This window comes from Cheilinus undulatus, linkage group 12 (assembly GCF_018320785.1).
Source record: "Cheilinus undulatus linkage group 12, ASM1832078v1, whole genome shotgun sequence".
NCBI classification, from domain to species: domain Eukaryota; kingdom Metazoa; phylum Chordata; class Actinopteri; order Labriformes; family Labridae; genus Cheilinus; species Cheilinus undulatus.
The window spans coordinates 23,267,953-23,283,279 of NC_054876.1; the positions used below are offsets into that span (position 1 = coordinate 23,267,953).

Genomic DNA, 15,327 nt, shown 5'->3' on the forward strand with positions numbered 1-15,327 from the left:
AACAAGCTGAAGGAAGGGCCACCCTTTCCGTGTGAATTCAGAGCCGAGAACAACAAACCCAGAATGCTGCATATTGCACCTTTAGGCTTGAAAGAGTGAGAAATTAAATCTGTGAACATTTTTGGTGATTCAGTGGTTCAGCAGTGGTTGATTTTAGTCCCTGGTGTATTTTTCACATCAGGTCAATTAATGTATGTGTTTCTGCTGTGCTCTTTCTGTGTTTCCTCCGTGTTGACTCTATTTTTGGTCTCTGCGTTTCTCCCACAGACCTTAAGTGTTCAGAGAACCACACCAAACCACAACACACCACAAGACCAGACCACAGCAGGTCACGTCAAGCAACTGAACCCCCCTCCCCCTCTCCCCTTCCTCCCCCCTGCCTGAAGGCTGCATCCATCATCACCCTGTGATCGTCTTCATTCAGCAGAAAGTCATCGTGCTGTAAGTCGACCTACCACCACTGGGACCGGACAGGAAGCCCAGAGGTTCCTCCGCTGGAGCTCTGAGCTGTGCCTGGCAATGCCTCAGGTAAGAAGTGAGAGTGTACACGTCTGGACGAATCTGAAAAGATCACATGATTAATTTGGGCTTTTGAATGCTAACTACAATCAGCCAAAATGCCCTGAACTTAGAGAAAACTACAGTGAGAGAGTTGTGTAATGAATATGTGAACTCTGAATCCTCCTGGAGATATGAAGGAATGACAGAGAGTGATGAGTGCTAACGTTATTTCATATTCAGGTTTTTTTAATTCTCTGTGGTGCTGAATTAATAGAAACGTTACACAATCAGCCTCAGGAGAGGACCATCTCAGGCCTCCTGAAGTGTGTCTTCTTTTTAAAAGGCGCAGCTTTTCCTCCCTTTGTTTTGCATATTCACACTAAATCCATAAAAAAGACAATTATTTGGCCATAACTGTTGTCTTACTGTAGGATCCATATGATAACAGTATACTAGCTCAGAAAATTGACCATCTTCTTGAGCTTTATCTTCTTAAATGATCTAATTGAACTTTTATCTTAAACTGTTCTGAACCCGTTTGGCTTCATGCTAGCATGATATGAAACTACAGTTTAGAGCTTCAGCATCAGGTAAAGTTAAGTTTTCAGCTGACAAGTTTTTCTTTATCTGTTTATGTCAGTTCTCTCTCTTGTTTCTGTGCGAAACTAGGTGAAACACATCCTGACTCCTTCCCCATGCAGACTTGTGAGGTATTGATTTTCTTGCATCGCTTTGAAAAAAAAGTGGCAAACAAAATTAAATACAATAAAACTACTCTCTGTAGAGATTAGCTACCCCTTTAATATAAAGTGCTTAAATTAGCCAGTGAAGCAAACTTCATTGATGAGAAAATTCTTCATTAGCAATACTTTTTATTTTTTTGAAGTGTTAGAACTTCAGCTCTCCACTGCCCTGTTTTCTCTTTCTAACATTAGCTATTGCTGAGTCATGTCCGTGTATTAACTCGGTTTGAAAACATACTCTGAATTGCAAATGTATGAACATCTCTTAATCTCCAGAGCAGGTTTATTTGAATAAACCCTCATTCTTCTTGCATATAGTCACAGAGGCAAGAAAAAATAAAGTCCATTCATTCCTATAGTAATTCTGACATGCCTGTGAAACTCCTCCCCCCCGTTATATTTTTGTACATGATGTGCTTTGTGAAAAAATTCAGCTGTTGTGGCATATTTGTGAGTGACTGCAAGGCATTGTGCTAGCTTGGTGAATTAGCTGCTAACTAGCTAACAGACTGATCATTTTGATACAGAATACACAAAGATCTATCAGTCGATATGACATGCTGTCGAAACATTTTGGCAGTTTGAAATATATTTTGATATTTGAGTGAAAAGTTAGGTGTTATACTTTGAAAAACAGGTTGGTTAACATAAAAACATTTGACTGGCTGGGCTTTTTCAGCTGTTTTTATATCTATCTCATAAAATATATTTCAAAACATGGTACGATCCTGGCGGGCTGACTTTGTCACGTATTGCTTGACGTGCAACCTAAGTGTCTCAGTAATTCCCTTAACACATATTACACATCGCTGAACGGTGAAACAGAAAAAGTATCATCTTCATTGCTGGGAGTAGTTTTTATCAGTTTTTTTCCACCCATTAAAATGTGCACTTACTTGCTTTGGACAGTATGAGGCATAGTCCATCTACATTTATGGATATATGGACATCAGTCACATATGTGAGGCCATACGTATGTGGAAACTTTATAATGTCTTTGGGAAAGCTTCAATAGGAAACGTTTGAGAAAAGGCAGAGGCCTTGAAAAAAAACTCAGAGTGTGACTGGGTGAACGTTCTGTCTGTCACATCTCTACGGGCCAATCAGAGCAACAAAGCACGTGACGTAGCCGCTATCGAGCTGCATGTGAGCAGCTACTGAGGAATAACGTGAAACATGGCGACTATAGACATGTAAGTACTCTACTTTTGTTGTTTTTGAAAAGAAAACAACTCACTGCTGTTCTTTTTTCTTCTTTTAACGAAGAAATGTTGTGAAGTTCTGATAAAACTGGCGCTTTAGCAGCATCCACGCTAAGCTCCTCCTCCATAACTGCATCAGCTCTTGCTGCTGCTTGTTTACGTCACGACTCTGCCGCGCCTGAAAATACTGCCCCTCGTTGCTTATTGGTCCTGTCACTTTCTAACCGGGCCCAAACGGTTCAGATGGGAGCTTTGCAAGATGGATTCGCCAGTGAGAAACAAGGAAATGAGCGTATCCATCTGCTTTGCAAGGTTACACATTTTGACTGTTGTGTAGAAATATCAGTATATAGAATGACAACTAGGTTTTGGCGACTGAAAGCCTTTAAACCTGGCTCAATATGTATAGGCTCTATGCAGAAGATGTCACGTAGCAGCGGAGTACTCCCCTTGGGGGGCTATAAGTGATTTCTGCATAGAGAATTGCTACCAAAAAGGCCGGTGTGCAAATAAAAACATTCTTAATTCTTAGTCTGTATCTGTGTCCTAAAATTGTGAACTATTTATGCAAAAATTAGTTCTAAAAAAACTCATGGAGAAACGGCATGAATTAAAGAAGCCTCTGTCTGAATGCTGGATGGTGTTACACAACACTTGTGTATGGTCTGTTTCCACAAAGCCTTTCTTGTTGTGACGAGAAATCCATCTCTGTCGAGAGATCCAGATCATTTGGCTCACCTCAGTAGAGCTGGTCGTTTATCTCCCAAATAGTTCTTCTTTTGGTTCCAGGTTAGCTTTTTAAATGTGGATTAAATACCAAAAAAGGATGGAGGAAAGGAAACTGGCACTCACACAGGAGCTAGCTACAGTAACTCATGTAAAAGAGCTGTTTTGTTGTACAGACTTATCATGGAGCTTTTCCATTGCTTGGCGCGGCAGCCCAGCACAGCAGGGGATTTGCTTTTCCACCACAACCGAGCTACCCATTTGAGGGTGTATCTAGAGCTGATGATGCAGCTTTTCACGCCCTCCTCGATCTCTCTAATCTGAATGACTTTACATCGTGTTAAAGCACCAATTAAACTGTAGACAGACAGCGCTAAAAGCTGCTCTTTTCACATTCTGTCTCTCTCCCTCTCCCTCTCTCTCTATCCATCACTAAATAACAATCGCAAACAGCAAACAAACAATAATTTGCGCTCATCACCAAAAGAAGGAGGATTTTCTTGCATTTAAGTTAAATGACAGTCTCCTTATTATTGGTTTGTTGGTTTCTAAAGAGCAGAAAATGAACACAGTCATATTTTTGGTTTGGGCGGTGAGAACGGCGTGCTTTACTAGCGCCAGAATAAATCAAAGACAGACTCCGTCATGGGCGAAATGTTTCAAACATCTCAAGCATTTTATTTTTAAAAGTCTAGAATTCATTTGTCTTTAAGAAGGGGACAGGGTCAAACTTTTGTTATTAGTAGGGGCAGAAAAAGGTGTATTCCTGGATCTGCGCCTGGTCCTTCCTGATCTCACCCGTCAATGTGAGAAGCCCTGCACAACTCTCTGACCTTAGTTTGAGCACAAAAGTCTGGACTTTTGGTCTTGTGTCATAAATATTTAAGTGATACAGTGAATGCTGACACCCCTGTAACAGAGTTATGGGCAGCAGAGGCAGAGATAAAACGTATCTCCCCGTCTCCCCGTGGGGTAAAAATTTATCATGGAGGGATTATCAGTTGCAGAAGGGAAAATTCCCCCCAGGAAATTGGACCCCGCGAAGCGCTCTGACGTCAGTGCGGCGCGCTTGAAGGTGGGGCTGGCCTGCTTTGGCCCTGCTCATAAACAGGGCTATTTGAGCGCAGCATGGCGCAGCCAAACTGGTGATAGAAATGCAGATCAGCTTGGCTTGGTTTGGCTTGGCGTGGCCAAAAGTCGTAGTGGAAAAGCCCCATTAGTGAGTGACACATTACTTGGTCGCTCACCCCACAAGGTTTAATCGGTTGATGGCATATCAGGTTCAATTAAAAGAATATATAAAAATTAGTTAAAAAATTAATTAGAAAAGAGGCTCAGCAAGCCTCTTAGCTCGCTACAAGACTCCCAAAGACTTTTGAGATCTGCTTTACTGAGTAAAGTGTGGTGTTGATCGCTTTTACACTAGGTAAGGTAGTTGAACTGTGGAAAAATCACTTTTTAGTTAATTGTAGGAAATGTACTCAATGAACGTCAAAATTTTTCTGATGATAACTGCAGCACACAGGTCCATCTAGAGCTTCAGAAAACCTTCCTATTCATTCCTAATGGCTGTCCCCACCTCCTGACCTCCAATGGATATTCGTTTAGCATCAGGATCATGTGACTGCAAAGACACTATTTTCAAAAACTTGAAGTGAATGTGTTGATACCAGGTGTTTAAAAAAAAAAAAAAAAAAAAAAAAAAAAAATATATATATATATATATATATATATATATATATATAGATCAGTGTTGGGGGTAACACATTACAAAGTAATCTGTTAGAGTACTCAGATTACTTTTTTGGCGTAACGAGTAATGTAACGCGTTAGTTTTACAAATCAAGTAATCCCGTTATTAGTTACATTTTCATAAAAGTAATCTGTTACTGGAAGAAAAATCCTACATTTCCACTCTCTTCCGTGGCTTCGAAAAGAGAGAGAAAGAGAGAGAAAGAAAAAAGTTCCTTGAAGCATCTGCTCTGTTTGTCCTTCTCTCTTCCTGTAGTCACGTTAGCACGTAGCGCCATACCAGCGGAAGGTAAACATTCTGTGCCATTACGCGTGCATTGTTAGCTTGTTGGGCCAGTGAAATGACAGAGAGGACAGCAGGCCACAGTGGAAGTATCCCATCATGATGGATTTTTGGACAAAAGGGACAAGAACAGCATCACGGTGAAACGTAAGTTTAAAGGCTCCGTTTGCTTTCATTGAATCAGCTGTGCAGCTGTTCCAATTATGCGCTGTTATTACGCACAGCGTTGGAGTGATTCTGTCTGCTTCTGCTCAGCTTGTTGTCAGATTGTGAGCACGTTAAAGAGGTGTAAAGGTTTTCCTGGCTGTTAGCGGTGTTCTCAGGCTGCAGAGATACAGATTATGGGCTGTAAATGAGGCTGTACATAGGCATTAGAGTCTGCACATTTAAATGCAGACATGCGGTCGTTATCTGTCGTTTTTACAACCAACGAGTGGAGCGAGTGGTTAAAGGGTTTTAATATTTAGTAATGCAAAAGTACTCTAACGCGTTAGTTTTAGAAGTAGGTAACACAGTGACATAACAAATTACTTTTCTCAGTATGTAACGCAGTAATCTAATGAGTTAGTTTCAAAAGTAATGCTACCCAACACTGATATTGATTTGGGCTGTATGGCTTACTACAGCTGAGAACTACAATCACAGACTTTATAAAACATGGATGTATACTTTGTGGCATAACACATTGGCTTCAGAGGAGGAATTTTGAGCCCAACAAATATGGTCACCAATTGGGAAATTCTGTCTGAAAACAACCTTTGGTCAGTCTGGCAACAGGAAAGGGCGTGGAGCTGAAGTCGGGGATAAGCCACCTGGAAAACTATGCACAACACACCCACCTGCTGTAAAGACCCCCCTGCCCCCCCCACATACACACACACACACACCCACACACACACAGATTTACCAAAGAAAAAAATAGATGTTCCGTTCAAAACCTGGCTTTTAACATATTTATTTCTGTTGTCAAAAAGGGCATTTTAGTGTTCGTTGTGATGGGACTTCTGCAGCCACCCTCTAGTGGACACAAAAGGAACTGCAGATTTTACACTGGTTGCATTTTTTCAGCAGTAGAGGTTGCTGCTTTTACAAAATGCTAAAAATATTCTCCTCTGACAATATATTAGTTATTTTCTCTGTGGGGAAAAAACATCTTATTTATTTGCAAATATATCCATGTTTACAGTATTTACATACCATTATTACAAATGGTTATCACAGTAAAGGATTCTGAGCTTTTAAAAAGTATGAGATAGTGGATACACTACTCAAGACAGTGAAGTAACTAAGGTTTAAAAGGAGTTCATCACTTGTACGAACGTCTGTGTTTTTTTTCTGTTGTGTTCCAGCCTAGTGTCAGTGGGATGGAGCCTCCCTTTGGGGACGCGTTTCAGAACTACTCGTTTGCTGACCAGGCCCTGACCAGCACTGAGCTGCTCGCCACCAGCTCTGACCCAGATTTCATGTACGAACTGGTGAGTAGGCTGCACATACTCACAGTCACACACACACATACCCACACACCCACACACACACATACACACACACTGGGAAAAGCAGTCCAAATCCAGTAAAAAAAGGAAACTACTTAACCCAGTGTTAGGGCACAGACTCAGTTAATAACTCTTCATACAACTTTTAGTATCGTCCACACCTGGATTAAAGACACACACATACACACCACTGACAAAATTGTGCCAAGACAGGCAGAATTACGCACACATGCCTGTCTCACTGGTTGATGAAAGAATCACATGTATGTCAGCATGTGTGGCTGTAAGAAGTGCACACAGCTGAACCTGCAGGCAGTTTCAATGAATTGACTCAGAGACATTTTTGAAAATTATTTCTAGTCTCTTCAGGTGCTTGTTTCTACACAGAAGCCATCTCCAACAAAAGAGTGGATGAAGCACTAGCGTAGTATTAGGCTATGGTGCTGGTGACTCAGGTTCAAAACTTGCTTTCTGCAAGCATTTTACAAAATGTTGAATTTATCATGTGTCTTCTGTACTGTTACACCGGCTTCATTTTTCAACACCTAAAAATAACGATGCTATGCCAATGAAGTTGGCAAGGGGGCTGCTCACACTTGTGCTGACTATGAGCAGCAGTATTTGAGGAGCAGTGGTTTAAAATTATACAGTATGTGATCAAACAAAATGCCATCACAAATCAGACACAATTTGGCTTAAAAAAACTCTTTAATGTCAAAGTAAAAGCAAGCACAGCTTAGTGCTCTTGCAGACTGAATAAGAATGTCCTCTGAGATTTCCCTGTATTTTGCTGTATTCATTTTACCCTCTACCTTAACAAGCCTTTGAGCGCAGGCTGCTTAAATCATCCCCACAGCATGATGTTGCCACACCGGTGCTTCACAGTACAGTGTTGCTTGGAGTCATGTTTTGTCTTCATGGTGTATGGTAGCCAGGAATACTGATTAACCAGTGACTGGACCTTCCAGACACAGGTGTCTTTATACTACAATCACTTGAAACACATTCACTGCACTCAGGTGATCCCTATTTCACTAAGTGTGAGACTGCTTGCACCAACTGGCTAGACCTCTGTTGGATTAAGTCAGTCACCTTTAAGGGGGTGAATATTTAGGGCCCGAGCACCGAGGGTACGAGGACCCTATTGAAATTGGTCGGGTTCGTCATTGTTATTTTTATTTTTATGTGTTCCGAGCCTTTTTGGCCCCCTTTTCAAACATCAGCCCCCCCAGCAGGTTTAACATAGGATTTCAAACATTTGTGGGCAGATGTGTCATGTCACAAAAAAGCCTCTTGGAACCATGCTGTAACCAAACAGGAAGTCAGACATTTTTTTTTTTTGGTAAAACGAGGCATATTTTAGGGGTCGTAGTTGAACAAAGTAGTCCGAGGTGTTCATCCAAACAACTTGATCTTTGGTATAGAGCAAGAAGAGATATCTAAGGTCAAAGGTTATTCACAACTTTCTCATTAGTCAAAGGGCGTGGCAATGGCGGCCCCTCCAATTTAAATGCTTCATAATGTGATAAAAGTGGCCGGTGCTCACCAAAAAAATTTCCATTTATTACAAGATTGGCCAAACCCTGCTGAAATTACTGCTACAGCTGTCAATGCAGCACCATGGTCAGCGTCACATCTACACAGGCTCATTCTTCAGCTAAAACATCAACAATGTCACTTTTCATAACTCAAATGCTCATTTGTACATCACGTGGTTTAATAAGTATACTATGTCAGTCCCATTGCAGCAACACAACACCACCATGTGCAAAAGCACAAACAGGCTTTTGCAAAGCAAGTCTGCCTAAATCATCAACAATATCATAGTCAGTCTGAGTCAAAAAAAGGGCCTTTTGGGGGTGCAGGTGGCCGAGTGGTTAAGGCGCGCCCCATGTACATGGACGGCCCGGGTTCGAATCCGGCCTGAGGCCCTTTACCACATGTCTCTCCCCTGCTCTTGTCCTTGTTTCCGATTCTATCCATTATCCTTCTCTATCAAATAAAGGCACAAAAATGCCAAAAATAAACCTTTAAAAAAAAAAAAAAAAAGGGCCTTTTGCAGCTGTAATCCGAACTGTGCTCCAAATAAACTCATTTCAGTTTACAAGCAGCAATTGCAAAGCAAATCTCGAAAATGCAAAAAAGTTTTGAGAATGTCATTCATAGATGCATAAAAAAAACAAAAAACAATATTAAACTGAAATGTTGTCAATATTTTCCAAAACTTTGTAGAACACTTGCATAAAAGGCGACCGTGAAGCCAGAGCTCCAGCATCTTAACCTTAAGCGTAGTCAGTGTGGCATCAACTTTTTCAGGCCACAGGGGAAGTTTGAGGATGGAAGTAAAAGCAAGCACCTGAAGCAACAACAAACAAAAACCCCTCATGTATCTATGCTGTAAGCCTAGCTGTGTGCACAGCTTACAGATGCATGTGCATTTGTACATGTTTTTTTTTTTTTTTGTTACATAATGTAACATGTCTGTGTGTCGCTGTCCCTTCTTTTCACATTCTTTGTGCACAAGTCTTGCATGACCTTATTACAGACAGACTCCAGACGTTGCTGACCATCTTTTGAGCCTGACTTCTTTTCAGATCAGGCACAGCTGCTCATACTGCTCTGTCACTAAGAGGTTCAGACATTCATGGCAAGAATAGCTGATCAGCTCTTACACTAACATTAACATTTCTTATAAATTAGTTTAATTGAATACATTTTTTATCCCTCCTCCTTTGTCATAAAAAAAAATAGATGACACTACAACTTTAACTTGAACTTTTACATGAAGTGTTTGGAACAGCGAGGGCTCTGTTTGTTTGTTTAGAAGCCATGTGACACTTACTGGTTCACATTAAGGATGATGTGAGGGAGCATTAACCAGGCAGCTCACCTGTCAGCATGTCAGCACTCATGCTGTCAGCTGCAGGTGTCTACAGTAGTTTACTGTCTTCTGTAGACTAAACAATAGTGAGTCACTGTCATGCTCTGAGTGTCTTTCACTGCTGTAATACAATGATGAAACAGAGGAGTGTTGCATGAGCTATTCTCTTTTTCAACCTTACAGAAAGTTCAATTGGGAACACATTCAGTGGATATAAAAAGTTTACACACACACACACCTGTTAAAAAGTCAGTGTGTAAAAAAACATGATGCAAGAAAAAGAGGGTCAAGAACTTTTTCCACCTTTAATGCAACCTATACAATGTACCACAGGATTGAAAAACAACCTAAATCTTTTAGGAGTGATTAATTGAAAATGAAAACTAACAACAATTTTGGGGTATAAAATTGCACAGCCCTAGACTGTTCTAGTATCTTTCATATGCCTGGCTATGGGGTGGGATGGCAAGATGAAAACAGTTATAAGTCTTCAAAATAAAATTGCTGTTTGTGGCTTGTTCTGGGGCCTTATGATGCTCAAAAACTCACCAAACTTTCCCCAAAAATGATCCCCCAGTGCAAATAGTCACCTGGTGGAGGAAGTTTGCACGTACCTCCAAATTTGGCCCCACAGGGGCTCCGAACGTGTGATAGGGTACTGAGCTACATGCATGAAAACCGTTTCACATATGCATCAGGTCCAGATGGAAAAATGGGCTCTTAGTACCATCCTCTAGAATGTACAGGAAACACACTACAAACAGATTAAGGTCAGATTTTGGTGTTTTCACTGATGGACGGGTTGCACATTTTAACAAGCTAGTCCAAGGGATTTTATCTGAGTGATGCCTTCTAGACAAGATGGAGCTCAAAAGCCACAAAAACGTAAGTTTTTGGCATAGGATGGAACCAGGATGAGAGTCCAAACTTGGGCTGTTGTTTTCTACTTTTTGCTTTTGTTTTTTTGCAAAAAAAAAAACATATTTGCATCTTGCTTTGTCATACTGCCACCTAGTGTTGACAAATAGCACTGCCTCATATACAAAGTGCAGTGTGCTCATTATTTGGACTTTAATGAGAGTCCTGGGAGGATCTACATGGCCTCTCTGCTGAACTACTGTAGACTGTTAACTCTTCGTTTTCACAAGACTCTCAACGCTGTCTGCAGAAGGGCAAACTCTGCTCCCAGAATAGGTTTTCTGTTTATAATGTTGTGAGATATACTCTCATTCCTTTTTTCTCTAATTGATAGTTTTTTAAAGAATGTTAAAACTATAAGTTTTGAAACTGATTTCTTATGTCTTTTTTTCAATAAGTAATACCTTTAAGCACATGTTTATAATGTTGTACTAAATATCTAACAACAAAGAGTTAACTAAAAGAATAAAAAGTAAATAATCTCCTAATGAACAGCCTTATTGATTCTCCTCCATGTTTTCCTCGTCTCTGCAGGACAGAGACATGACCCACCGGCAGAGCCCCTGCAGGGACAGCATGGTGGGGGTCGGGGACGGAGGGAAGGAGACAGAGGGCTGCGTTGATCAGCTCATGGGTGTGGGCGAAAGTGAGAGAGAAGTCTACAGCAACTCGACGTTCGAACAGTGGGACTCCTACTGGGAAGACCTCACCAGGTACTCAATCATTTATTAATTGGTGCAGCTTAATTAGGATCAAGTTTAGAACAGCTGCAAGAAAACAACAGACAAAATGTCCATATAAAATTCATTAAACTCTGATTTGCTCACAGAAAGAAACCCTTTAAAAGGAAGTCACTCTAGCTGGTTTAAATGCATGGCTTGTAACTTCTTTCCTGTGAAGCCTTGTGATTTTTATTGTTGTTAACTCCCATTTGCAGACGAAACAACCCAAAGAATTTAATAAAACAACTATTAAATTATCCTACCTAGAAATACTGTTAGTGAAGCTTATCAGTGATTTATCATTCTCCTCTGATCCATAATGCCTCACTTTTTGCTCATTATACAGGTTTTTGTTATAGGCCACCATCATCATATACACAGCTCTGCTGCTGTTAAATATTGTTCGAGGATATCATGTATTTTAAATTTAATCACAGCCAAAACCTCATTAAGTAAGGTTTGATATCATCGTCACAGCCCACAGATAAACCTCACCTTTGTTGAACAATAAGACAAAACTTTCGTGACCCTGTTTTTTACAGTGTGTTTTGGGTATGACTCAGCTTTTGCTGAGAGGCACAGGCAGGGCAGAGAAGTCCGACACTGTGGGGAGCGATAGACTAAAAATGTGTCTGGTTTTTGTTTTTTTATGGGTGTTTAAACCAAAAAAAAAGCATACTAAGTACACTAAAAAATGTTAAAAATCAGGATACATTTTCTCAATTACCTCTTGAGGCAAGCTCAGACTACTCGATTTTTTGTGTTGTCACAACGCACCTTGTCAGACTAAGTGACAAGCCTCTTGTCCCGTCTGGGCCAACAGCCTGGCTATACTGCAAGTGTAATCCCGACTGCTCTGACGTCACCGCTGTCTCTGCTACTATGTGGGAGTTCACAGGTCATCAGAGGGCAGGCCAGAGAGAGTGAATCATATAAGCACCCTGTGTGATGCTAGTGGTCTTTTGCTCTGACAAGAATCAAAAAAACAAAACAATTAACAATTGTGGAGTGGATTATGGATTATTTATTATGGATAACACTTATGGACTTTTCCCAATGTATCAAGAGGAGGACAATATGGACCCGCTCTCAGTTATGAATTTGATCAAATGCCAAGAAAATCACTGTATGTGCACATAAATCAATCAAACTTTATTTATATAGCACTTTTCATACAAGACAATGTAGCACAAAGTGCTTTACAAACAGATTGAGCAAAGTAGAGATAAAAGGAAATATGACCTGAACCCACTCCACCCAACCTACTAACCTGCCCACGGACAATCCATACACAATATTGGCAAAATACATCATAGATAAAAGACACACATCAGAACAGGAACTCCCCGGAGGAAGAAACAATAGGGTCTTGTTTAATGTCACTCTGTTGAATGTTGTTACAAAGATAAGAGCAAATATGCTTGTACTGATTGGTAGGCATCAGGATTCACGTTGTTGACATCAGGTCAAGGTGTCAGACAAGGCAATAAAAAAATGTTAGTTCTGTTGAATCGTTGTCATTTTGGATGCATCATTAATTATGTCATGCTCATACCACCTAACCTTACAAAGCTGATGGACTGGACACATTCCTGAATATTTTTTTGCCCCGGTCCTATAAATGATATTTAATCATCCCAAAGAGAGTCCCAAAGAAAAATTATCCAGTGTCATTTTTTGCTACTGCTGAAAACTCTTTCAAACTTCTGTCTCTTAACACTGCTAGCTTGCCTTGGCTATGTCTCTCATGCTTCCCTTCCCCTTCTTCTGATGCAAATAATGCATGAGCAAAAGACAATTTTCTGGATGGGTGGGGGAACATGCTGTCTGCTATGAGAGAGGCATTCAGGAGACAGCGGGAGAAAGGAAGAGAGAATTGACTGCTGACAGCTTAAAACTTGTGCGTAATTTAAACTTGATGGTTGCAATATAGTAAATTTTTACACCTCATGTGGCAAAAGCCATGATACATTGAGTATACTCTATATATTGCCCACCCCTATTCCCACACACAATTTGTACAGTCCCCAGGATGACAGGACGTCCTAAGTCTTGAGCCCTGCCAGTTAGAGAATGACTGAACCAATTAGTGTCAATTCAAAGGGGAAGCGGGTTTGGCTATGGGCGTGATTTAGTGGTACTGCCTATAAACAATGAATGCTGGTGAAGAGATTAACATGGATGCAGCTATAGTGGCAACTTATAGGAACTGGATAACATTTCCTTACTAAAAGGAGAGAAAATTACCCTACTTAAAGCTTTGATTGGTGTATGGTTTTGGTTTTGCTCTTCTTCTGAACAGCTTCATCAAGGTTGTAATTTACCAACTGGCTCCACTGACAGTCAGCAACAATAACGGCTACTTGTTAAGTATGGTACAGTTTGGAGCACACAAGCACAGGACCATGTATGAAATTATATATTCAGCAATTATGCATTGTAATGTTTAATATGTCAACAGAGTAGGAAGATGAGGGCAGCAGAGACCCACACAAGCAGGCAGGAAATAGACAGGAAGCAGACACAGTAGACTTCCACAGTAGAAGCACACTCCGCTCTTTCCTGGAGCTGATAGGGGGATTCTGGTAGTTTGTATTGAGATCTGTGCCAGGAGGGGAAGAGTGGGGCTTCCAAAGAATGTGAAGACGTCATTGTGATGTTTACCAGATGTTCATGTGATATTCAAACTGCGTCATTGATGTTCATTGGTTGAGAACCCTTTTGAGTTGTAGCTCTGACATTTGTAATAGCGGAAGAATGATTCTGATTGGACTAGGACTCAAAAAAGGCAGGAATCATGAAGAGTGTATATAAGGCAATGTGTGTACAATGTGTGTCTTCTTTCAACTGCACAGTTGAAAAGACCACAGTAAACCTTTGCACATTAAAGTGCCATCCCTCTGAGAAATTATTTCAAATAAAAATGCACAAGATACTGGCAATGAGGATTGCATTGGAGCAGGGCCACAAATTGAAAAAGGACGGTTTCCAGTCCAGAGGCACGTTTCCACAGACCTCGGCTGACCAAACACATAGAGACAAAAAAAGTGATCACACAAAGAGGTAAGCGTTTTGCTTGACTGTCTCTTCTGTGGTTTGGTTCGGTTGGGTCTGGCGTTGCACAGTAAGACTTCAGAGAATTGGCATGGTCTTCCAATCCAAGGTCTTTGATTACATTATGACACTTTTCGGTTGTCACCCCTCTTCACCTCCCAAAATGAACACAGATGCACAGTGGCTGCCTCAGCCCTCTTTTTACCTCTCTCTGCCTTTTCATCATTATTTTGTTAATCTCAAAAGTTGGTCTTGTTATTCCTCCTGAATCAGATTTTATGAACATGTGCAGGAAACTTCTTGTTAGTGACGTCACACAATAATCAGAACATCTCAACGTTTTTATCCCGTTAAGAAGCAGCAGCGACAGAAGTGAACTTTTAAACAGGGGATGGCACATGGTGGCGCACAATAGATGGAAGTTAGGTTTTTTTCACAAGTCTTTGCATGTATCTGTGATCAGTAGAGGCACTGGCAGGTAGAGAGGAGGCAGGGTCAACTCTGGCCAAGGAGTGGGGAATGACATGCAGTGAAAGAGCCACAGGCCGGACATGAACCTGGACTGTCTGCATACATGGGACGCGACGCGACCGAACCACTGGGCCATCAACACCCAGACGAAACTGTTTTACCCTTAAATTCTCCATTTCCTTTTCTCTATTCCTGTCCCTAGCCCGTCAGGTGCCGCAGCTTTAGGTTGATTCTGTTAGGGCTGCTTGATTATGACAAAAATCATAATCCCTGATTATTATGATTGATATTGAGATCACAGTCATCACCGGGCCAGATATGCCACAACCCACAGATGGGAGGGAGGTTCAGAGCATGTGGGTTTTGGGCCCTTGGGACATCCTCAGCAGGTCCAGGGGCTCGTGGCAACTCTACTACCTACCCAGACAGTACCCTAGGTTGTGCTTACTCACCACATCCACCCCCAACTATAACCTAAAGGTGTGGACTCTTTCATCAGTTTATTTTTCCCACGCCCCTGGTGACATGCACTAACATCATGAGCACGGCTAGGGTTGTGTTAGTTCTCCTTCCCATTGATT

The 15,327-nt window shown here is 41.1% G+C and overlaps 1 protein-coding gene across 4 annotated transcripts in view; it reads left to right on the forward strand.

The window, feature by feature from the left end:
• The window catches only part of crebrf (creb3 regulatory factor), a 57,091-nt gene that overhangs the window by 16,646 nt on the left and 25,118 nt on the right, over positions 1–15,327 (forward strand). For 3 of the 4 annotated variants that reach the window (XM_041801013.1, XM_041801014.1, XM_041801012.1), the window contains 4 exons: positions 268–528; positions 1,171–1,211; positions 6,557–6,682; positions 11,034–11,212. In XM_041801013.1, coding sequence (XP_041656947.1) covers positions 1,197–1,211; positions 6,557–6,682; positions 11,034–11,212 — 320 coding nt within the window. In that variant the 5' untranslated portion in view covers positions 268–528; positions 1,171–1,196. The remainder of the gene's footprint in view (positions 1–267; positions 529–1,170; positions 1,212–6,556; positions 6,683–11,033; positions 11,213–15,327) is intronic. The other variant, XM_041801015.1, reaches the window with a different exon arrangement.